The sequence below is a fragment of the Oncorhynchus nerka genome, linkage group LG8 (genome assembly GCF_034236695.1).
Source record: "Oncorhynchus nerka isolate Pitt River linkage group LG8, Oner_Uvic_2.0, whole genome shotgun sequence".
Taxonomy (NCBI): domain Eukaryota; kingdom Metazoa; phylum Chordata; class Actinopteri; order Salmoniformes; family Salmonidae; genus Oncorhynchus; species Oncorhynchus nerka.
Window position 1 is genome coordinate 23,100,347 of NC_088403.1, and position 26,105 is coordinate 23,126,451.

At 44.3% G+C, this 26,105-nt stretch overlaps 1 protein-coding gene across 1 annotated transcript; it reads right to left on the reverse strand.

Annotated features, from left to right (window-relative positions):
- Positions 1-151: 151 nt before the first annotated feature.
- LOC115132969 (AT-rich interactive domain-containing protein 2-like) lies at positions 152-25,316 on the reverse strand. The gene is given in 22 exon segments (XM_029665726.2): positions 152-1,583; positions 1,743-1,834; positions 2,045-2,168; positions 2,269-2,360; positions 2,438-2,576; positions 2,843-2,988; positions 6,845-9,168; positions 9,383-9,573; positions 9,828-9,962; positions 10,046-10,121; positions 10,766-10,804; positions 10,807-10,932; positions 11,315-11,524; positions 11,723-11,819; positions 12,010-12,266; positions 12,507-12,576; positions 12,814-12,881; positions 13,335-13,553; positions 16,461-16,594; positions 23,535-23,632; positions 24,486-24,579; positions 24,692-25,316. Coding segments are annotated over 22 exon segments (4,935 nt in total). The 5' UTR covers positions 24,784-25,316; the 3' UTR covers positions 152-1,471.
- Positions 25,317-26,105: the final 789 nt, after the last annotated feature.

Consider the following 26,105-nt stretch of genomic DNA (forward strand, 5'->3'; position numbering starts at 1 on the left):
TGTAATTTGATCAATAGAATATACACATTTAGGGGAAAACATTTTCCATTAAAATGTGTGTATTTAAAAAGTGGATGATCACAGCCATCTAACATTGTGGAACAGAGGCACCCATTGCCTCACACCACAAATCAAGAGCCCCAAAAAGACAAATTGTTCAGTCTTTTATTTAAAAACTATAAACAGTCACCAAAGTAAATAAAGCCAATCTAACAGACTGTTATGTCTATGTATAATAGCACATCCTACTGACACTGCAGAAATGAGGATGGGTGGGCTGCCCCGCTCGGACGCTAACAGGCAGTCATTAATGTTACACAACACACCATAGAGAGGATAGTCTGAGGACGTGAGCCGGAATGTGGCATGGTATTAAGAATGAAAAAAATAGTACAATAAAACGCCACACTATATTAACATAGAAAAAAAGTAGTGAAGACAATATACCTGCACATAAAGCAAAGAACACAGGAGAAAACCTGTATAAAACTCCATGTATTTAAACCAATTTACAAATACAAAAAAAAAAAAAAAAAATGTACGCGCACTGTGCTCGTACAATGACAAACGTTTACAGTGGATACATGTTGGGGGTGAGGGGTGAGAGAATACCTTCAATATTATTTTCTTCTACAAAATGACATGAGATATATTATTCCATACTCTTTCAGCCAGCAAAATGAGTTCTACAAGGTATTATAATACAAAAAAAAGTCAGTTCCACAAAAAAAAACTGTTTCCCCCCCTTAACTTTACAGCATCAGTACCTTTGCAGAAGTATTTACAGGTTTTAAGTACATTCATCCACTGCTGAGTATAGAATCACATTAGATACAAGTAACCAGGGATCATAAAAAAAAAAAAACTTAGATTCTACCAAAGTAATGCTTCTATTTCTCCACAGAGCAAGTTCCCCAGTGGCTGTATCGGCATGAGAGGATTTTCTTTATATATATATATTCACAAATATTTACAAGATTCTTTTCATTAATTGTAATGGTATTCATTTCAATAATAAATAAGTGAAAATATATTGACTCAAGTAAGAAAACCACGCTACCAAGTTGTAAAGAAAAACAATCGAGCCAGTCTCCTGCAGCTGTGTCTCCCTCCCCCATCTCTAGCCTCTCCCCTCCCTCGGCAAAGCAAAACTCCTCAAAGAACTGCCACTCCTACTCAAATAAGTTCTCTGCAAACAGTCCCAGGATTACAAAAATGTGCTCGTATTTAGGGTTTCATTAGTAGAGTCCCTCAGGGCAGCAGTCTAAAGAGCTCCCCCTCTTGGGCGGCTGGTGGAAGACCCCGTGGCAGTTTGTTTTGTGAAGGAGATGGGGGGGGATTTGAGCACAGTGGGGTGCGGGAGGGGAGTCCGAAGGGCATGGTCTGGTGTTACCCACCTGTGTGCCCCATTGTCATGACACCCCTGAAGGATGGTTCTCCTATTTTTGGGGGTGGGGTTGCCCTTTTGGACTCAAGCTTGGAGAGAGCGAGTCAGTTCATAAAGGCATTTGGCGAGCGTTGTGGAGACCTCCATGTTACTGAGTGCCAGCACAGAGAGGTGACTCTCATGCCTCTTCACCAACCTGAGAAGACAAGATAGGAAGCTGTCATTACATACTATCCATGAAACAGTAAATAAACATAGGTTTAATTGATTATGATTCATCCCGCCGATCAATCAGCACGAGGAGTCCTCAGAAGACCCTTCTGTAGTTGTGAATGGATACAAAAAAAGTTCTTACTTTCGACCGCAGTCTGAATACTTGGCGATGTTCTTTAGCGTTAAGGCAGCAGTTAGTCGTATGTGTTTGGTCATTGGTCCCTCTTTTTCATCCTAAGGAAAAGGATTGTGAAATTCATCAGTTACAAGATACATTGATAACAAAAGATTTCCAAGTGGGAATATATGATAAATATGGAGTAGTCAAGGAATGCAATGATTAACATCTTAAATCTTATTTCCACGTATAAAATCATACAATTCTGTCAAATGCCAGCCAGACACCTTCAGTGTAAACAAACAGCTAAGCTTAGCCATACTCACAGTGAAGTCCCTGAACACCAGGTTCCGAGAGCCTCTGCGTAGTGCCATTAGGGCTGCGCTCGGATGATTGACAATAGCTTTCTGTGCTCGTGGTGCTGGAGTGCTGCTTGCCACTGGCTGAGGCCTGTGGAACAATGCAAAAGAGTCTGCCACACATAGCGCATTCTAGCATCACCAGAATGGACATTAGCACTAGCATGCTAAACTAACCAGAGGGTACATACTTGGAAGTTTTCTGATTGGAGTCTTGCGTCTGTGTCGGTTCCTGCTCCAGTTTTAGTGCGGCCAATAGGGCATCTCGAGAACAATGCTTATCCTACAGGAAGAAAATAGGATAATTGTCAGTAAAAAGCCACAAACATGGACTGATAGATTGAGAAGGTGTAGTCTTACCTGTAGATGGGTTATGAAGGACAGTCTCTGTCGGGGGAAAGGTTCACATCCCTCCCAGAGGCACTGGCCTGGGTACAGCTCCTTGCCACCATGCTGCGTGGCTGCATGGTAAAACACCCTAGACGGCGTCTCAAACCACCTGGAAGAACAACACGGATATAAATGGGACAGTCAATGAACAGGCCACAGACTCAATTCTGATATTTTTTCCACTAATTGGTCTTTTGATCAATCAGCTCTGAAAAAGATCTGATGTGATTGATCAAAAGACCAATTAGTGGAAAAAATACCAGAATTGAGCTGCCTGTCTAAACGCAGTTTTAGTTAGCCATGATATGAACACACCTTTCACAACACAGGACTTCTTTAAGTAGGTCAAGTCAATATGGCCAGAGATTGACTCACCGTTTACAGGACTGCCACAGACACTTGAAGTTCTGTCCCGCTTTCCTGGTCTGCTCAGGGGGTGCCACCATGGCTTGTGGCCCAGGAAGGGGGGCGTTGGGGCTGGAGCTGCCAGCCTGCACAGGCTGAGCCACTGTTGGCGGAAGCTGCGTAAAACCAGGCAAAGCTTTATCAGACCAAATAAGCAAGTGATATTTTGTGTTGTATGATTGTTTTACTATTTCCCAAATAAAACAAACAAGTCTAAAACATTTTTTTTTGTATTTCTTTTACCTTTTTAAAAAGTATGACAAAATAAATTAAGCTAATTGAAGAAATTCATTTAGATTTTAGCCTAGCTACCCTCTGCTTACAATAAATATGATACAATAAATATGAATAACCTACAATTTGCTTATTAGTTATTCAGAAATGAATTAAACAAAAATATGAACAGACTTTGAATAAATTATTCAAGGTCCTAGAACCTGAAGACTCATCATTAATCTTGTTTCATGCAAGTAATTTGCTTGTAAAAGCCTTGCATTGCTATACGATGACATGAAAGATCACACACACCTGCCAATCCAATAAGTGCAACATAAAACAAGTCAGTCTGTATAAATCATTAAATGGCCTCTAACCCTACTCATCACAATGCAGTTGATTTTCCCAAATAACAGCAACAGAAAAGCCTTGTAGTTGCATGTGATGGATAGCACCCTTCCACCTACAACTACACATTTAAGGACTTGACCGATTGTCCTTTGGATAAGTGTGTTCAGATTTTTTACTTGTTCAAAAGCTCAAGCCCCCCCCATCCACTTTTCAAAATAAAATGCATGACTACCTTTTTTACCATAGAGAATCAGACAAATGTAGGCTACACTCTGCCAATAGGCTTCTTTGCATATTCAAGCCAGTCTCAAATTACAACACTGCCCCTTTAAAGCTCTCCTGGAGATTGGTTGGCCACCTTGGTAGCCTATAAAATATTGCAACATTACAAATACAACCACACACTTTTTTTCCAAAGCACACCGCATGCGTGAGCAGTTTCATGTGACAGATGAAAATATGTTAGAAATAAAGGGGAGATCTAGATGCATCAACTTTAATCTTGATGGTTGTACAGTCGTCTCAAATAAAACTGAAGTACCTCGGCATTACTCTGGACCCTGATCTCTCTTGACGAACATATCAAGACTGTTTCAAGGACAGCTTTTTTCCATCTACGTAACATTGCAAAAATCAGAAACTTACTGTCCAAAAATTATGCAGAAAAATTAATCCATGCTTTTGTCACTTCAAGGTTAGACTACGGCAATGCTCTACTTTCTGGCTACCAGGATAAAGCACTAAATAAACTTTAGTTTGTGCTAAACACAGCTGCTAGAATCCTGACTAGAACCAAAAAATGTGATCATATTACTCCAATGCTAGCCTCTCTACACTGGCTTCCTGTCAAGGCAAGGGCTGATTTAAAGGTTTTACTGCTAACCTACTAAGCATTACATGGGCTTGCTCCTACCCATCTTTACGATTTGGTCCTGCCGTACATACCTACACGTACACCAGTCACAAGACGCAGGCCTCCTTACTGTCCCTAGAATTTCTAAGCAAACAGCTGGAGGCAGGGCTTTCTCCTATAGAGCTACATTTTTATGGAATGGTCTGCCTATGACAATGTGAGAGAGACGGACTCTGTCTCAACCGTTAATGATTTATTGAAGACTCATCTCTTTAGTAGGTCCTATGATTGAGTGTGAAAGTAAACGGAAAGGCACTGGAGCAACGAACCACCCTTGCTGTTGCTGCCTGGCCGGTTCCCCTCTCTCCACTGGGATTCTCTGCCTCTAACCCTATTACAGGGGCTGAGTCACTGGCTTACTGGTGCTCTTCCATGCTGTCCCTAGGAAGGGTGCGTCACTTGAGTGGGTTGAGTCAATGACGTGATCTTCCTGTCCGGATTGGTGCCCCCCCCCCCTTGGGTTGTGCCGTGGCGGAGATTTTTGTGGGCTATACTCAGCCTTGTCTCAGGATGGTAAGTTGGTGGATGAAGATATCCCTCTAGTTGTGTGGGGGCTGTGTTTTGAAAAAGTGGGTGGGGTTATATTCATCCTGTTTGGCCTTGTCCGGGAGTATCGTCGGATGGGGCCACAGTGTCTCCCGACCCCTCCTGTCTCAGCCTCCAGTATTTATGCTGCAATAGTTTGTGTGTCGGGGGGCTAGGGTCAGTCTGTTATATCTGGAGTATTTCTCCTGTGTGAATTTAAGTGTATATTTTTCTCTCTCGCTCTACCTCTCCACCTGAGCCCTAGGACCATTCCCTCAGGACTACCTGGTCTGATGACGCCTTGCTGTCCCCAGTCCACCCGGCCGTGCTGCTTCTGTTTCAACTGTTCTGCCTGTGTCTATGGAACCCTAACCTGTTCACCGGACGTGTTACCTGTCCCAGACCTGCTGTTTTCAACTCTCTAGAGACAGCAGGAGCGGTAGATACTCTGAATGATCGGCTATGAAAACCCAACTGACATTTCCTCCTGCGGTGCTGACCTGTTGCACCCTCTACAACCACTGTGTATTATTATTTGACCCTGCTGGTCATCTATGAACATTTGAACATCTTGGCCATGTTCTGTTACAATCTCCACCCGGCACAGCCAGAAGAGGACTGGCCACCCCTCATAGCCTGGTTCCTCTCTAGGTTCTGGCCCTTCTAGGGAGTTTTTCCTAGCCCCCGTGCTTCTACACCTGCATTGCTTGCTGTTTGGGGTTTAGGCTGGTGTTCTGTACAGTACTTTGTGACATCAGCTGATGTAAGAAGGGCTTTATAAATACATTTGATTTGATCGACTAGCATGGGTTACTAATATGACTAGGATTATGCTTGGATACTTTGAAACAAGGTAAGACATTCGTCATAAAATGACAAAACATCCAGGTTTCAAACAATTACGTTTATGGATCAAGGGCAACTCCACCAACCTCATGTTCATTATCTCTAGCACAAAAACCAGTGTCAACATATGTGAAAACACTGCATTTATACATTTGTAGAGAAAAAAACTAAAGTAAAAAAGTTCTACTAGATTACTTAACAGTGATTTTCAAACAGATTCACAGTGATGTGGGGAGCAAGAAAATACCTCCCTTGGGCTAAAAACACATTGCAGGTTGACAATTTAAAACTTTTAATCTTACCCTGTGATGTCACAGAGAAGCATTTATTTAGGACTTCTCTTCTCTGTAACCACAGATTGTAGAAACGTGTTATTTTCACACATGTATACACTGGAAATGATGAATGAAGTCAAAAAGTGGTGGGATTGCCTTTTAAATAGCTTCAAAATGCAGACGCCTCCACTCAGATTCAAAGTGGGTGATGTGCGGTGCGCAACAGGCCCGGTCTTGTGACCATTTGATCTGAACAAACCGTGCCTGGAGTATGTCAAATCAAGCCTTTAGACATTAATGACCCTTCATTATATTTGTCAAACATGACTGTTCAGCCTTTATTTATGTAATTAAAAGTCTCATAAAAGTTTGGCTACATTTTCTGGTGCCTTCCTCATGTCAGCATCGGTTTGGACACGAGGCTGTAGCCAACATGCATATCATCTATACTTTGACACGTAGGCTTTTTTTTTATTAATGTACATTAAAAAAATAGATTTTAATATTATTCCAATGTTGACCTCTGATCCAATTCTGATCTGAGTAATTGTTCAATGTGAAAAAATGTGTTTTATTACTCTTGTCTGAACTTCAATCTACATTCTTCTTGTCCAAGCATTGTTTTTATTTGTCCCCAGACAAGAGAACAAGCGTTAATGTCGAGTCCTGCATTTTATGTTTGTGAAGAAAAACGGAGTCACATGTTTTACCAGCAGGAAAAGAATGTCAGTGATCCAATAAAGTATTCAAGATAAGTCAGCAATCTAATGAGCTTGCTAGCCAACTAGTTGACACAGCTTGCAAAACTGGGACAAGAAACAAATTGTTGAGCTATGTGAAACTCACCGTAGAGCTGGATGCCTGTATGGTGGAGCAGTTCCTCTGCTGCGTGGCATTCTCTATTGCTACTTTGGCTACTGTGCTTGGATCGGCTCCAGCAGGCACGGCCACCATGGTGGCACTGCAGCCCGCCTTGTTGGGGTCGCTGATGGTGATGATCCTCACTCCCACCTTACAGGGAATCACAGACGCCCCCTTGTCCTCCTCTGCCGGCCTCTTGAGTGCACGGCCCTCGCCACTCAAACCATTGGCCGGCAGGGTCCCTGGCCCCGTGGCGCCCTGGGAGTTTACAGTGACAGTGGGAAACAGCTGCTGCCTGAAAGCAGGCAGAGTGTAGTTAGGCCCCGGCCCCATAGGTCCGTTAGAGAAGGGGCCTGTTGCCTGAGGCCCATTGGCAAGGCGCTCTGCCTGCTCAGCTTTGGCAGTATCCTGCTGGGGGACAGAGGGCTCCTGGGGAGCCCCATGCAGTTTCTGAGGAGGACCCACCTCCCCGTTCCCCAAGTGTTTGGAAGCGAAGTGATTTGGAATGTTTTTGCTTAAGTGGGAAGCGGTGGAGGCGTCCCCTCTCTCAAAGTCACAGACCCCGTTGACGAGAGCCTTTTTGGGGTCGACGTGTCCCTCCTGTGGGTTAGCCGGGCCAGAGGGCTGCTTCCCGTTGGTGGGGCAGCTCTCGCTGGCCGGTCCATTGACGCAGGCCCCCTGGCTGTTCCCTGAGTGGTATGGAGGTAGACTGGAGTCCATGCACTTCCTCCCGTTAAGCAGCTTGGCCCCTGGAGCAGCCCCTGCCAGGTCTCCGTTTCTGGTTTTGGTGCCAGCCCCATCGGCTAGAGAGGAGTTCTCCATCACCTCGATCTTGCGTTCGTGGATGTGCAGACCCGTGGCGTCCTTGGCCTCCTCCTCCTTCTGGCAGATTATCTTGTCCCCCCTGAAGGGCGGCGGTGGCCCGTGGAGGGTGTTGCCTGTCTGGACCGCTGGCAGGCCTGGTGCAGCGGCTCCTTGGCTGATCTGGGCAGCGGCTGCAGAAGCTGAAGTGGTGAAGCCTGTATTGGGCACCACAGTGAAGGTGACCTGGCCACCAGGAGCCTGGCCCTGGATGATGGTGGCGGGGCTGCTGGTGGAGATGAGCTGCACCGTCTGGAGAGGCCCCCCTGGGGACTGGAGCTGGCTGGGGACCAGCTGTACATTGAGCTGCTGGGGCTGAGGCTGGCCCTGTGAGGCCACTTGGTAGAGCACCTGTGGGCTTGGGGCACGCTGCGTGCTGCTAGGGGGAGGCACCTGGGGTGCGGGCAGGATGAGTTTGCCGCCCGGCGTGGAGGGCCGCTTTGGAAGCAGTAACTGTTTGATCAGGCTGGACTCTGTGGAGGTAGGCTGGGGGGGCTGCTGTTGCTGCTGAGGCAGGGGCTGGGCCTGAATCTGAAACTGCTGCTGGGGGTTCAATTGTTGTGGTTGCCGTTTGACCGACAGCATCTGACTGACAGAAGCAGAGCCCTGCATTGGGATCTGTGTGTTGGAAGGAGAGGGCAGGCCCTGGGGTAGTGGAGCGATAATGGGAGGGCAGGGTGGGGGGTTGGAAGGAGTGGGAGACTGTCCTGCCAGTTGGATGGCCTGGCCACCAGACATGGTGGAGGGGTTGGCCAGAACAATCTGATGGATAGCCGGGGCATAGGCCTGGTTCTGCTGGGGGTTGGGGCTGACGATGACAACGCTGGACTGCTGCTGCTGGTTATGAGTGGTTGTTGGTGATCCGCTGGCCTGCGAGGGTGCAGGCTTGGGGGCGATGTTCTGGAAAGTGACACGGGAGCCCTGGGCGTTGGACACGCCAGCGATGGTGAACACCTGTCCCCCGCCCACCTGGAAGTTTTGCAGTGAGGAGCAGGGGGCAGACACGGCGGCGTAGTGCGGGGGGGCAGAGAACACAGCCGTCTCCTGCTGGGTGCCCTGGGAGAGGGCCTGGGGTACTGAGGAGGGAGTGTGTGGCAGGGGCGGCCGCTGGGCGATGGGCACCCCCTGAACCCGCGCCGTGAAGATGTGGCCCTGCTGTACCTGTTGGAACAGTGTGACGGGGGTCCCGGTAGGCGCCATGACCTGTTGATGATGGAGCTGTTGGGCCATGTTGGGGCTGTGGTTCTGGACCACCTGGCCAGAGGTGGGGATGGAGCTCTGGACCATGGCCGTCTTGAGGATATCCGCTGACTTGGCCTGCTGAGCTGAGTGGGGGTGCTGATGTGGTGAGGCCTGGTGGTGAAGGGGGAGCCGAGGAACAGTCTGAGCCGCTTGGGGGAGGGGTACACCATCCTGCGGCGCTGCCGGGTTAGCAGTAAGGCTGGGGACTGGAGGCCGGGCAAAACCAGGATACCAATTGACAAAGTGTAAACACAGAGAGACAACAAAGAACACAGAATCATTGATTGAGGTCCAATTCACACAACTGCAAAGTATGTCTCACCATACTCCAAGACAACATGTACAGCAACTATGTCTGACGTTTGTTGTGATAACAATCAAGGTACGTGGAAACTGTAGTAAGTTGTACAGTGAGTTTACCTGACGGGGATGCCTGTGGGTCGACAGGGACGTCATGTTTGGGCCCTGGTGTGGGGCTAGCCTGCTGCTGGTAGTACAGCTGGATGGGTAGTGGGATGGCCCTCCGTTTGACCCCCACCACATGTATGTGTGCCTGAGCATTGGGCTTGGTGTCCTCAAGCCGCTTCACTGTGTGGTTTGGGAAGATGGTCCTACAAAATGAGAGACACGGTGTGAGTGCAGTTGACACTAAGACCTTGTAAATCATGTTTCTCAAAGTCATTGAATTTGGATCACTACTGTCCATAGGGTGATTTCTTGGTTGAAAACATAACATGAATACAAGGCTTCCAGGACCACAATTGGGAGAAGAAAAAAAAACTGTAAACTTCTAGTTGTGTGTTCTCTAAATGATGACGATTTTCAAAGAAATCGATTGATTTAATATGGGATTATGCCAACCAACCGTAGACATTTGAGGAAGCCTTGGGAGGCCAAGATGCCAGCGCGTCCCATCTTGCTGCCGGTGGTGAGGTACTCCGAGTACATCTCTGAACGCGACACTGAGCTCTCACCGCTCACCTCGAAGTGGGCGTTCAGCCTGGTGGAGACAAAGGGAACTCAGGAAGGTGTCACAGAGAGAGCATGACTATGAGAGGATGTGTGTGTGAGAGAGGGACTCACCACTGCACTGTAAACTTCTCCCCATCTAGCTCAACAATACCAGGAGGAGGAGTGGACTGGACAGGGACTCTTGCTGCTAAAGTGAGAGATTACATAATTAGTGAGTCTAATTTGATAAACTTACGAAAGTTTTTGAATAAACCCATTCTCGACGCTGGAAACACTTGTGTTCTGATGTGAGACTGAACGGTCAAATCTGCAGAACAGTGCTCCCTTCCTACATGGTGTGTTTAGTGTGCTGTTCCTCATTTTGCCCACTAGGGAGCAGCGACAGTACTGTACAAGCAGACTGCTATGTTTACCCGAACTTGAATTATTCTTAGCACCAAATGCCAACGTCAACTTTAGCTGATTGATTGCATACAACACGGGTTTACACCATTTTGCCTGATCACCCATGTTTCTAAATAACCAACAGATGGAACGTCTCTACAGACAGGGTGGACGCAGAGGCTTATGGGAGGCGTAAACTGATGAGCAGTCAGCTTTCGATCAGACTCCAACGTACACGACAAGGAGCAAGGCTCCACAGAGCTGAGCCTATAATCTCAGGCCATTGTCTCGGGGAACTGTTCCTTTAAACCATATGGCTAATTATTGCCCTCACACAGCTTGCTCTGAATTCTGATTTTATGTACAACATGACTATAACCTGGCTTAGTTTAATTCCAATGTGCACCTGAAGATCAGGGGACAGGGTTTAAGTGTTAAGATGCTCACCTGGGATGGGTGCGCCCTGCAGCGGAGCGGGCAGCTGTTTACAAGCTGCGGCCGCACATCAGCCACCTGGCTCTGCCCAGCAGCCTGGTGCTCCATCAGCCTCACGGCCGTCAGAGCATCCGGACCAAACGTGTGCAGGTCCACTGACACCAGCCGCACCAGCAGATCTGCTCAGGGAGACAGAAATATACAGTTTAATAACATGTGTCTAAATTGTTGCATGACAGTTATTTTTGATTTCCCAATTCTGAAAATCATTGAATTTCCAATTCCTCCAAGAGACGACGAATATCTTCTGCGGAACGAGTTTGATTGATAATTAATGCAGCTTGGTTGCTGTGCCATGCTAAGAGACTATACTTAATCAAACAATACCCAAACACTCGATTAGCCAAGTTGTTAATGCTATACTTACACTTTATCTCAGTTAGATGGTTCTCCAGCCCCTCCATTCTGGCTTGGTTGTTTATACTACTGCATGTATCCTCAATCCTGACTAGGGTCTAGGTTACTGGTACCCTGGTTAGGGCTAGGTTGTTGGTATCTCACCTATGCTCCTGTCCACGGAGGCGATCTTGCTGCAGGGGATCTCCCCCAGCTGGGCCAGCAGGTAGAGGACCTCCAGGGAGGACATGAGGAGCATGAGGTCAGGCAGCGACAGCAGGCTGATCACCTCCCGGTATGACTCCTGGTCCACGTACTCACAGATCAGCACGCTGTTGTCCTCCGCCTTGCTCAGATTACCCAGGATCTCCATGGCTGAGGGGAGGAGGAACAAATGGTCAGGCTCTGGGAAAATCATCTATACTTTTATCACAATTTATGCTTACTGTTCTTACATAAAGACATGAAGTACCATTCACATTAAAAAAGGACCGTGACATTAAAATATATCTGACATTTGTAATAAAAATACCAAGACACTGAAAAAGATAAAGTACGGGCTCTGACACTCACCCCTCATCTTCAAGAACCTGTCCCTTGACATCAAACATTTGGTGATGGTGTGAAACATTAGGTGGGTTGTTCGAAAGTCAACAGGATCTAACTGAAGCTATTGTGAGAAAAAACAGATATTAACTCATAGAATCATCAATAACACAAATGCTTTGGACAGCTACAGCCTTGTCTAACATTATACAATATTATACTGAATAGTACTAATTCATGTAATGAAATAGCTCAATACTGCACAAAATATTAACTTTCAGAACATAAATATTCTAGCAGTAGAAACGCCTCACCTCTGCGGCCACGTTGCCGAGTGTATCCAATCCCAGCTGCCGTAGGGAGATGAAGTGGCAGTGGGCGCACAGTAAGAGGAACCGCAGACAGGTGCGGTTAGCAGCAAGCAGTTTGACGTTGGCCTCCTCGAAGGAGAGGTTGCGGAGGATGACTCCCACCTGCAGGACCCGCTGACCCTCGATGTCGCCGATGCCTAGGTTGCGTGGAGGGTGGAAGAGGGCGCCCCAGCGCTCATCCCCCGACGTAGTGTCTGTCACTGGGAGAAGAGCAGAAAGAACAGTGACTGTCTGATCCACCAAGGACATCTTCATGTCAGAGCAATGGCATTAAGAGTATCTTTTTTAATGAGAAATCTTCAAATACTTTATTACACAGAAAGTTCACTAAACAATGTCGAAATATTTATTTGACTTAATATTTTCCCCATTGTTGTGAAATAAATATTTTATTGTGCAATGGGTTTTTGAAATTTGGTCTGTCAGCATACGCTGCTTACCTTGTGTCAGGCTGGTCTTGTCCCAGATGAGGTCCCGGACTTCAGAATCCTCTACCACATCCTTCCAGAACTGTAGAATCATATTCACAGATTATTGTTGAAATACTGACTTCCGAAAAGATGCATTGCTATAAAAACAAGAGCGGTTAAGGCTGATGTACTCCCGCAAAGTCAGACAACACACCGTATTTCACTAAGATCCCTGAACGGCTGGAGGCGAGGCAACTATTTTTTTTCTCCCTCTGACCAAAAGCCTAGTAAGTTACAAACCTATAATATAGATATATAGTGAGTCAGTTAAATCTACCTTCATGAAGTCCCGGGAGGTTTGCTCCTTCCAGTCCATCCCAAATACAAAGGAGAAGCTGCCTAGTGCTGCAAATTCACAAGAGTACCGTTAAGAGAGAACATTCCAACCCTTACATTCTGAGACAGAAGGTATTTTCACACCTGAGGGATCACAACAACAAAACAAAAAAAAAGGTTCTGCCATGGCAGTGCCTTGAAGGGAATGCAGTGTTCACATTTTGTTGCGCTGAAGCCTGGATTTTTGCATTTTGCTTCAAACTCTAAATTAACAAGTTTACCAAGGAGGTAATAACTCATCTAGTCTCCATACAGGCAAATGAAAGGGAATAAACAACTTTCTCCCCATTTCCACTTTGCCCAAAAAGGGAAAATGAGCACATTAGTGCGAGTGTCAACAGTTCCCCCACCAAGTTCCCACAAGACAAAGATGACAAAAAACACCCATACATCTCTAATTACTGTCCTGAAAAAATACATTTGGATCCTAATGAAGAATATTTAAAGGTGTTGAAGACGTACAGTCATCGAAGACGCCTGCATGTGCCAGCAGCAGCGTGATGAGTTTGGGGTCTTTCTCCAGCTGCATGGCATGCTTGCTCTCGTTGGAGAGGAGAGTGCAAACGTTGATTGCGAAGTCCACTTCATTGGGCAAGCCCGACAGGAGAGAGAGCACCAGTTTGTTATAGTCGCATGGGGCCGTGAACTCCATGGACAGCCCATAGCTTTGGCGGAGATAGTCTGGGGACAAAAAACAACCACAAATCCAGTTGTAATTTCAACCTCAAAGTGAATGTAAAGAAAGCCTGATGAAAACATTTAAAAAATATTACAATGTTGTGCTATAAAGACCTTGAGAAATGATGATTTATGAGTTTATTTAGACTGTTCAGAAAAATGATTGCAACTGCATGCACTGGGACACCTGCCTGATAATGAATATGCATTCAAAAGATAGGAAACAGTGATTAAAGTCACATGCAGGGGTGGCGTTAACAAGTGCAACTTCCTGAAGCCTCAGTCTCTTGGCATAACTTTGCTGGGATGGCAATGATTGTATAGCATATTTCAGTTATTTGAAATTGATTACAGTGCAATCAAACGGGATATAAATAGCCAACTCCTCACAGCCGCCAGCTCTGCATCTGTTTCACACGTGTGTGTGTGTGTGTGTGGCTGACAGGACTCCTGAACTAGAGCTACTTCACACACAGCGTGTATGGTGGTAATGCACCATCACACAGCACCATGGTAACACACGGTTGCAAATTGCCTGCATGCCTGGGGACATGACAACCTCAGTTCAGATACACTCTTACTGATGGGGGACTCTCAGGCCTGGGCAAGATTGGACAAAAATTCTAATACAAAGTCCAAGATTATTCAAACAATTATCTCAACCGCCATATGACGGAGGATATGAGCTTCTGGTGGCAGGGCTCAGGTTTAAAGGCCCATATGTTTGTGCATAAACAAAAGGAGTATAAATGTAGCAGACCTAATACAGTAAGGAAGTATATTGCGTCTCAGTTCTGAAGCACACCATTCAACAGCTCAAAGACAAATCCTAATACAACTCGTCTGTCTTGGTATATTAGCTACTTTCATCATACATTTTAAGATCTTGTCTTGCTAACATCCTCCTCTCTTGAGCTGTCTTTACCCCCCCCCCAAAAAAAAAAATGGAGGAATGAACTTTCAGCACCCACTTGGCCATTTCAAGCAACTGTATAACCGTATTACCATAAGCTTTCACTTTAAGGAGCAGGCTTTACCGTAGGAGCAGGCTTTACCGTAGGAGCAGGCTTTACCGTAGGAGCAGGCTTTACCGTAGGAGCAGGCTTTACCGTAGGAGCAGGCTTTACCGTAGGAGCAGGCTTTACCGTAGGAGCAGGCCAGCAGCACCATTATGACTAACTAAATTGCAACATTTGGAGAAGAGCTGCCAAATCCTATCTTGATGAATCTATGATTATGTTATGAGGTGCAATAAACTGTCTGAAAGGACAAAGCAAACAAGCCTGCAGTATATGCACATTCAGATGACTAACAAATTTGAGTGCTTTGAGTAGAGAGACTTAGTTGAGAGGAAGTTCAGTGCTGAAGGTGGCCATAATGTTGACTCCATTTGAGTCGTAAAGTTGACTCAAATTCAGAGTTGGCGGTGTTCTTCAACAGCCCCATCACTCGATACTTGAAGAAATGTACTTGAAGAAATATCCCCCTTGATAAACTTGCACCAAGGTTGTCCTCTGACCTAAGGCTACTTTTATTTATTTCACAGCATCCCAAAATCCACCAAAGGGTGGTCGCGTAACCTCACAGTATGGATACAGTAGAGTATCGCAATATCATATTTGCCCGTTTTACATAGTTACTGTCACTATAATTGTTAAACGTAACCTTGTTTATTAACGCTAGTCAGGTGTACCTGCCCCACGACTCAGCTTTTTCCCCATCTTACCCCCCCCCCCCTCCCCCAAAAAGTTGAGCCGAGCCTAGTGGTTAGAGCGTTGGGCAAGTAATCGAAAGGTCGCTAGATCGAATCCCTGAGCTGACAAGGTAAAAATCTGTCGTTCTGCCCCTGAACAAGGCAGTTAACACATTGTTCCTAAATAATTTAGCATTAACACTGGAATGATAGATGTGCAGATGAGCAACAAACAAAAAAAGTAACAATATGGGATGAGGTAGTTGGGTGGGCTATTTACAGATGCTCTGACAGCTGATGTTTACAGTTAATGAGGGAGATAAGACTCCAGAATCAGTGATTTTTGCAATTCGTTCCAGTCATTGGCAACAGAGAACTGGAAGGAAAGGCGGCCAAAATAAGTGTTGGCTTTGGGGATGACCAGTGAAATATATCTGCTGGAGCACGTGCTACGGGTGGGTGTTGCTATGGTGACCAGTGAGCTGAGATAAGGCGTGACTTTACCAAGCAAAGACTTAGATGACCTGGAGCCAGTGGGTTTGGCAACGAATATGAAGTGACGGCCAGCCAACGAGAGCATACAGGTCGCAGTGATGGGTAGTATATGGGGCTTTGGTGACAAAACGGATGGCACTGTGATAGCAAATTGGATGAAGTCTGAGTAGTGTTGGGGGCTATTTTGTAAATAACATCGCCGAAGGATCGGTGGGATAGTCAGTTTTATGAGGGTATGTTTAGCAGCATAAGTGAAGGAGGCTGTGTTGCGAAATAGGAAGCAGATTCTAGATTTAATTTTGGATTGGAGATGCTTAATGTGAGTCTGGAAGGAGAGTTTACAGTCTAACCAGACACCTAGGTATTTGTAGTTGTCCATATTCTAAGTCAGAACTGTCCAGAGTAGTGATGCTGGTCGGGCGGGTGCGGGCAGCGATGGGTTGAAGAGAACGCATTAAGTTTTCCTTGCATTTAAGAGCAGTCGGAGGCCACGGAAGTAATGTTGTATGGCATTGAAACTCATTTGGAGGTTTGTTAACACAGTGTCCAAAGAAGGGCCAGAAGTATACAGAATGTATACAGAATATGGGGCCATCCCTTCAAGAATCCTAATTGTATTTCAAGTCTTGGCCCAACCAAGAAGATTTGGGCCAAACTTATGTAGCTAATTATTGCTTTGTGGTTGTTTGAAGACACTTTATAAAAGAGAGGGAAAGCTTTACCTGATACAGTGTGTTGCTGGTAGTTATAGGAGCAGGGGATTGCACCAATTGGAAGAGATGGTTTCGGGTTCCCAGGCTGCACCTCGTCATCATCCTCGCCGAAGTGATGGACTTTTTCATACTTTTCTAAATATCTGTAGACAAAAGAGAACTTAACGCTCAAAGGGTGACTGATCCAAGACCCCACCTATTCCCAAAATCTAATCTGAAATGGCCTCTATAGCAAATAATCCTGTTTCACCCGATCCTCAAATCTGCCAAACTAGGATAAGTCCTGCATCCTTAGACTATGGCAAAAACACCAACTGTTGTGCCTCCAAATCCCTGATAACAGAACTGGACACCCTGGCACATTCCCACCATATAATTTGCCAATGGAGTTCTTTATGACAGCCACTGAGGAATTTGGTTAATGCTTGCAATCACACAAGTAAACTGGTAGGCTACACTCTGGCCTATAAAGTCTCACAAGCTTACTTCTGTGAACTCCTACCATTTTCAAAGTTCTCCTACAGACAACACTAATGTTGTCAGGCTATCTGTGCCCACATCCTATTTCAACCCCAGCTGCAAAGCAATTCCACTACTCAGCCGCTGCCGACTGGAACAAACTACAAACGGGGCTTACAACACAACCAATGTCTCTCGCCTACTTCAAATCGACAGAGTGAATATGAATGACTACACGACAAAGCATGAAGTGAAAAATACTGCCAGAGGGGGATACAATCCAATTCAAGTTTCTGACATAGAGACCATCGGTTATGATTAAATAATTATGTTTACGCCTAGCTGACTCAAATCAAAAGACATGTGTTACACCATCTGCATGACAGTGCAAGTGTTTAAGCAGAGTACAAGTCATGAATCCTTTGTACCCTATTGGACAGGGCAAACTAGTTTATCAAGAGTCACAACCAATACCAGTCTTCCTTAATATTTTTATATTCAGCTCGGATGTGACACAGTTGTGGATGATATGATCTTATCACCAGCACAGACAGAATATTCTAGACACTGGGGTGATGTCTTCATTCAAATGACCACCCGCTCGGCTGGGGAGAGGTGCAGAAAAGTAGAGGGAGTTTTAATAAAACACAAAGACTGATAGCCTTCGGTCGAAAGACAAAAGGAAAAAAATCTACCAAAAAACCTGCAAAACCTTACTTGAGTTAATGTCTAACAAGTGTTGCAGCCGTTTCTCACACGTTTAGGTAGGGTGGGACCAACACATCTGCACATTGAATATTTGTTTACACAGACACACATGCCGCAGTGGTGGCAGCAGGAAATACCTCACCAGTGGTAGCGTGGAAAGCCCTGGCTAAGCGCGGAGTGTGTGTGCTGCCGTGAGTCAGAGTGAGAGCTCCAATCTGAACGGAGTCCCAGTGCTGCTGCTGGTTCGCAGCGGCCAAGGTAATCCCCCGTTCACGGCGCGTGACACACTGGACTATAAATACACCAACTCTCCGTTTGGAGAGGAGGGGCCCCGGCTCTGCATAGCGTCATCACACGCTTGTCTGGGCACGGGCAGAAGGGGAGGCTGCATGGGGGGGGGTTCTGTTGCAGCTGCTAATGTCTGCACTTCCCTTTTCATACATGGCTGGCAAAAAGCTCCCATTATTCTGACAAGACAACAGCCAGTGTGCCACAGAAAAACATCACAGAATTAAGAGGCCTTCTCATTTTATCAGTGTCTAATCAAGTTGACATATAAAAATTATATCATCGCAGGTGTCATACGATCAGCATGTAAAAAAAATTCAAAAAGCAATTAAGGTGTAACAGGGCTCTTACCTGTTTTTTGTCCCCAGCAAAAAAAAATCTAAACAAGATGACCCTTTTTCAATTAACATGAACGGCACACAAAAATGTAAGCAACTGAAGCCATAGATCTAACACTGCAAATGGTGACTGTTTGCAAACTGATGTAATAAGGTCGTCCGGATCATACAAGAGCTGATAGGACATAAGAGCAACCCTCTCAATAAAGGCTGCCTCAGTGTGTGTGTGAGAGAGAGAGAGAGAGAGAAAATTGGGTGCCCTCTGTTGGACAAGCACACAATCAGATCGAGTAAACTGGCATTACTACTATTCTATAAATAGGTGAATATATATTACTATACCATGAAAATTAAATGCTTGCAGATTCATTTGAGCAGACAGAGACAACTTCTTAAACATGGAGGCATACAACAGGGACCAATGAGCAACACTAGAAATCCAGATTATGTAGCCTAAAGCTACATCAAGCAATAGGCTGGTTTTATTGCTGATAAAATAATAAATGGAAGCACTATATACAGACCACTACTGAGAGTGGGGGTGAGTGAAATCCAAATACTCGGTTGAGGACAATAAACTAGACTGAGGGAGACGATGGTAAACTACACTGAGAAGAACGCTAACAACTACAATCAAGGTGGGAATCACAAAGGTAAAATAATGCCATTAGACAAAAAAGGAAACATTTTGAGCTCAAGACTATGCTTAACATAACGAGAATGGTGGGTAAGTTTATTTTGTCAGCCCCCTAAAATACATTTTCCGCTGGTGTAGGTTGCTTGATGCAAAGTTAAAAAGTTTGTCTCACTTTCAAACATTTCTTTGTGTGATCTGCAGAGAGCTTACCGCAGTCAAAGAAAATTGGGACAGCATGCCCAATCCTAGGCCAATAGTAGTAGTAGTAGTAGTGTTGCCTACCTCAGCTAGCTTTCGCTAGTCACAACATCTCCAATCCCCACCTCTATGGACTGTTTTATCTGTGATTCAAAACCTCTGCTAGCTATTGTTGCTGACAAGGTTTTACTATTTATTTTTTTTAAGTCAAGAGAAAGACATGGCAAGCAGATCACTACTGACAAAATAAGGGGGTATACTGAGGGAGAGAGCTAGCTGTGACCTCACGCTGTGGCGGAAAACCAGAACAAAACCTAAGCAAATGGCTCTTCACCTGAAATCAAATTGCAAACAAGCAGACTTTCTATAGTTTTCATTGTCCAACACACAAAGTTAGGTCCTTACTTGCCAGTCAAGTCTCGCGATACTCATTATTATTGTGGCAAGGAAACAGAACACAAAGCGGATTTAACTTGTTTAGGAAAACAGCCCAAAAGTTGGAAACAAACATCCTTATGTCATCCAGATTCACATTTATACTTAACAAATATAAAAACGCAACATGCAACAATTTCACTGTTACAGTTCATATGAGGAAATCAGTCAATTGAAATAAATTCATTAGGCCCTAATCTATGAATTTCACATGACTGGGAATACAGGTGTTCATCACAGATACCTTTAAAAAAAAGTAGGGGTTGAAGGTTGGAAAACCAGTCAGTACCTGGTGTGACCACCATCTGCCTCATGCAGTGTGACATCCCCTTTGCATAGAGTTGATCAGACTGCTGATTGTGGCCTGTGGAATGTGTTCCCACTCCTCTTCAATGGCCGTGCGAAGTTGCTGGATATTGGTGGGAACTGAAACACGTGGTCATAAACGTCGATCCAGAGCATCCCAAACATGCTCAATGGGTGTTGACATGTCTGATGAGTATGAAGACCATGGAAGAACTGGGACATTTTCAGCTTCCAGGAATTGTGTACAGTTTCTTGCGACATGGGGCTGTGCATTATCATGCTGAAACATGAGGTGATGGCAGCAGATGAATGTCACGACAAATGGGCCTCAGGATCTCGTCATGATCTCTCTATGCATTCAAATGGTCATCAATAAAATGCAATTGCATTCGTTGTGCGTAGCTTATGCCTGCCCGTACCATAACCCCACCATGAGGTACTCTGTTCACAACGTTGACATCAGCAAACCGCTCGCCCACGATGCCATACATGTAGTCTGAGGCCAGTTGGACGCACTGCCCAAATCTCGAAAACGACTTGGAGGCGGCTTACGGTAGAGAAATTTCAACAGCTCTGGTGGACATTCCTGCAGTCAGCATGCCAAGTGCACACTCCCTCATAACTTGAGACATCTGTGGCATTAGATTGGCCCTTTATTGTCCCCAGCACAAGGTGCACCTGTGTAATGATTATGCTGTTTAAATAGCTTCTTAACATGCCAAACACATGAGCTGGATGGATTATCGTGGCAAAGGAGAAATGCTCACGAACAGGGATCTAACCAAATTTGTGCACAAAATGTGAGAGACAAGCTTTTTGTGCGTATGGAACATTTCTGGGATCTTTTATTTCAACTCATGAAACATGGGACCAACACTTTACATGTTACGTTTATTTTTGTTCGCTGTGTTTTCCAAGCTATAAAAACACAATACTTCACAAACAGCAAGTTTTTAAAGGACCAAAGAGATGTCTGCTTTGCGTTTCCATTTTTGCCATGGAAAAAAATATCACGATCGTTGTATCGTCACAGCCCTAATTTATATGACACTGGTTTAAACTGTTGACCTTGTCAAAAAATAACATGCATTTCCAAAGTTGCAGCAGACTCGCTTGCAGACTGCGTTTTCTGTAGCTTGCTGATACATGAGTTTTGCTAAATCATTTTAGCACCCTCTATTTAGCATCAGAGAAAGGCATACCCTGCTGTCCCCTGATATCTGTAACTCTGGATCTATAGACGCTGTGGCCACGTTTCACCTTTGTTCAGGTGCCAAGGCTAATCTCACTAGCCAACGCTGTGCCAATGAGACAACTTGATTGTCTCGGACTTCACGTATGCAAGAAAACAGCTATGTAGTTCTAATCCAGCTCTTATTTTGGCATGGGCATCACAGTGTTAACAACATCATGTTGGGTACAGTCTATTCACAAGCAGCATCTCAGTCTTAAGAGACATCCTCTCCTGCACTTGAACTACGGTTTTGCTCAGGTTCCCAGGTTGCAGGATTATTTACTATTTTCAATGACAAGTGCCTTGCCCCTGGCAACGTTCAATTTAAGTAGTGGTACAAGAAGACCAACAAGCAAACAAAGGACTTCCTACTTCCAATACATTTGACTATTCAGTGTTTGCCCTTAAGACCGCGTTGGTATTGAGATACCCCTCCCAGCTAAACCAAAGGGCTCTTTGGTTCCAATAAGTTTCACTGTTACAGGCTTGCTTGCCCTATAACAGAGACTACATACATACTTCCACTTAAACCAGTTTGAGTTGACGGTAGAAGGCGGTCTTAACCTGGTCAATTCAATTTTTTGTTTGGTAAAGACACAGGAGTATGGTAAAATAAATAGATATATATACCTATATAAGCTGTGAAAGAAACCTTCCAAGGAATAGAAGTTTGACCATTCTAGTCTACAACTAACATGTGATTCGAGTGGGGTGTGTCATGGGGTAAAACACAGGAGAAGTTTAAGGGAGCGAGGTCAAATGCAGGCTTGAAATAGGTTAGGCCTGTGCATTTGTTTGAATATATGAAGCAAAATAAGTAATGCATCTGGGCAGCTCCCAACAGCTCCTTCCAACCTGCTGTCAGTTAGGCTATTTACAGCTCCGTGTTTCAGTCAAATATTGTTTTACAGGGCTTTACTCTGACATGTGTTAATTATTATTTTTTTTTTACAAAGAGCACATGTGCACCTAAGTTGGAAAATGTAGCCAGGTAAACACAGAAATTTAGGAGCGCAACAAAAAAATATTTGAAGTAATTAATGTTAGAATCCTTCGTTCTCCTCGGCACACTGGTGCTCCTAAATAAAATATCACAATACACATATACGAGTAAAATAGTCATTGCAGAGCCCTGCGTTGAGCTATATCATAAGTTAGCCTATGACTCTTCAAATGACGATTTGAAAGGGGAGAAAAAAAAAAGTCTCACTGGGTGCAGGCTTTTGTTCCTAGCCAAGCAGCAACACACCTGTTTCTTGGTTGAAGACCATTTAGGCCTTGTTCATTGGTAGAATCAGGTGTTGCAGCTGGGCTAGAACATTCTGCACCCAACCTCACAGGGTGAAATTGCCTACCCAATATCAAATCAGGAAGTTAATGTTCAAATACTTGAATTCAATAAACTCTTATAGGGTATCAAGTGTTACTATTGTTCATCTGATGCCAAGAATTAAATCCTTTGCTAAACATGCTGGAATAACCAGCACCATTTGGAAACACTTCATTACAATGCTTGGCCTATCATTGACTCTGCATGTTGGGCCTATATAAAATCCCATGATGACTTAAGAGAGGACGGCAATAACATCTTCAGGCCTATGCCAAGTTGTTCAAATTCATAAGCCATATCTGTAAGCAGGTATGCCACTTAGGTAGTCTGAGTGAACCTTGTTTAGAATTTAACATGCCTACATGATTGGATACTTGTAGACTATTGAGCTACTGCTCTTTCAACCATTCCCAAAAAGTGAAGGTGATTAATGCAACAGGATTACTAAAGATATGCCGCTTCAACTAACTGGCAAAGCAGGGTTATATAAACAGCCTCCAGGTTAGACTGGTGAATGTGATCCTTCCTCTTAAAAGCAGGTGGCCGTGGCAATGATGGCAATATTTTGGAGGGAAAAGGAGACTTGAGTAGAGAAGCAGCTCCACACTGTCCACAGGCTTGCTGCTGGTGAAACATCTACACCGAGGGCAAAAGGTGAAACATCTACACCGAGGGCAAAAGGTGTTTAGGGTAACGTGCTGTTGATGGCATAGTTATGGCAACGGCTAGCCTATTCAATGACAAATGACCAGCCAGCATTCAGTAACACACCAATCACGGACCATTTAAAAAGCATTCCCAGTTCATGTCCCTTAGTAATAGTTTAAATCTACAAAGAGAAGATGTATGGCAGAATCCCCAGTAGTAAGACGGCATATAAAAAATAATATATATATATATATATAAAATAGTGATCTGCATTAACCCACTAAAATGTACTAAATGTTGCCTCATAACAGTATGATTTGATGTATAAACATTGCAGCCAGTGTAAGGTCCAGTATAGTGTTTTTGTTTTCAACATCTTTAAAAACTGTCAGCGATGCTGGATTGTTGCATGGTCCTTTCCTGTTTCCAGCCTCTCACAATTTGTAAACATTTGCCACATGCTGCCTGAGTGTAGTAGCTAATGCAAGACCATGCCACTTACCGAAGGTAGTACTGTTTTAAAACAAATGCTGCATTTGAACAACTCCTTGGGAAGTTAAAATCTTCACCCAGCTCAGACCACTGATTTTTGTCAGAAACCTGTAAAGTAAAATGAGGCTGTTATTATACATTTTTCAATTAAGCAATATCAGGATGCATAAAATATGGATAAGACAGTCAAACAATCTGATTAGCATCTAATAAGATGTTAATGTTAGCTACTTTTATTAGCTAGAACTGTGTATTTTATTCCATGTTTGCAAGCCATCTAGTTATCACCGCAAGCAACAACTCACAGCTAGCTACAGCTTGAACTGGATGGCTTACTTACTAGCTAGTGTTAGCAATCTGGCTAACATTACTTTTCTGGCAAGCCAAGCGTGCAGACTAAATGTGGTAGCTACCAAAGCCCGAGACAGCGATGACCCGCTTCAGCACAATGCTAGTAACAATGATGGCGAGCAGTCTTTATTTGAGTAATTGTTTTCACGTTTACAGTTTTCAATAAATAGGCCTGTGTGCGGCCTACATGTGTCTTCAGCCATTGAGCCAAAGATGGCTAATGCGAATAACTAGCTTCCCCCAAATTATCGTAAAAAAATATAGTTGCACAAAATGTTAACTATCGCCCGCGGCGAATAGTTCTTCCTAGCCAGTGCTCTGTGCCGATAATCGATGTTAAACGTGCCCGCTAATTTTGAGTTGCTCTAACTGCACTCAGACTCCGAGCAATGCAGCTACCGTACGGACTTTCAATTCAAACCATACACAACACAAGCCACCACATTGCATAGATGGCAAACTAGCACAAGGCCGACCGCAATCCTCTCTCTCCTACCGCGGTTTTAGTATGAAATAGCTCTTCGGGATGCCGAAAGAGAGTTCTCTAGCGGTTCACTGAAGACTTCACTGAAAACCGAGAGTGCGAAAATGCACTTTTAGTTGCACTCACCTTAGCAAATCCACCTAACGAAATGACTCTGATATAGAGAGCATTAAGATCCAGCTCTTTCCCACCCACGATAGGAATCTTCTTGAACGGCGATCTGAAGGAAAAAATCATTAAATACATGGAGAATGGTATTACTAATTGTTTGTAAGCATCCATAGTCATATGCACATGATGTTTAAAGGTGTATTTAAACGCCCCATTCTCACCCTCTGCTTCGGTGAAATTGCCGCAGCTCGTCCAGGAAAGCCAGTCCTTTCCTTCGCTGATCTAGTACATTTTTCCCCGTCGAATTTGCCATTGTTTTTGCATGTAAAAACGGTTAAAACCCCACTCACTCGCTTCCTAAGACACCAAGGATCCCATACTCCGCCGGCGCTCAGTCATTCGCGAAGCTGAGTGTTTAAAAAAGTTAAAGAAATAGCTAATAGCAAGAAGAGCGCCAGCTCGCTAATAAAGACTGATGCACAGCTACACACAGAAAACAAGCCGATTCAGTAAGTTGTAATAAACACTTAGCCAGAATAACGACCGATTTCAACGGCAAACTAAAACTGCCATTGTAAAATATGTTAAATTAATAGTTTTGGTATCAAATGTGTTCGTTTGGAGTGGTTTGACAGTGTGTTACGGACGCGGCTCCAAGCAATCGCACACACTGTAGAGCGGCAGCGGGATCCAGTTCCAGACAAAAAGATCTGAGGCCTCGAGCTCGTACTGCCACGCAGCGCCCTCTACTAGAAACAACGGTATTGCACTCCAAAGCGGTTTATTGGAACAATAGACAGTGTTGTCTTTTTTAGAGCTCATCTGAAATTTACAAGACCCGTTCAAACAGAACAGAATTACTACTGTTCGTGGGGGAGGGGAGACCTACTTTATTCTCAAAGTTGGCTATATGTTGATCAATATTGACATTCAATTAATTTCCTAGTAGTGTAATGGTTTCATATAAATTGTAAAGTTTGATGAAGTGACTGCTTTCTCTGAATATTCTTAACTATTAAGACTAATCTTTACAGTTAATAAAGTCACCACAGTAAATTCAGTTTTGCTCATTTCATCCACAAAATGAGTGGTTCATGATATTAGTTATCTCAACGCCAAAAATAGTATCCCATTACACCACATTGCTTTACACCTGTGTCAAAGCTGTGACAGTTCAGAACTAAATTGTCTGGGCCCAGGGCGGTACTCTAATCTGTCAATGTAGAAATGAAGACACGTTATAATAATGTATCATTACTGTACTGTTTGTTCACAAATACTTTCTCTTGGTTATATTGTGATAACGAAATCACCTGGCCGTTTCAATAGCCGCAACTCTACTTTCTACCAAATCTAGCTACAATTTCAAAGTGATAATGCCATATTGTGTCATAGCTTAATTGGAGATAGCTAGTAATGTAACTTTATTCCAGTATCTGCAGCCCTTGCCTGAGAGCAAACAGCTACCAGGTTATCACCGGTGTTGGAACCAATAGCCGAGCACTCAGAAATGACTTTTGTCTCCTGAGATGAATGGAAATTGCTCATGATCCCTTTTCTGTAACTGCCAGACGGATATCTACTTGACGAGGTTACTACATTCAACCATTACACGTACCCCTGTGCTCAGAGAAA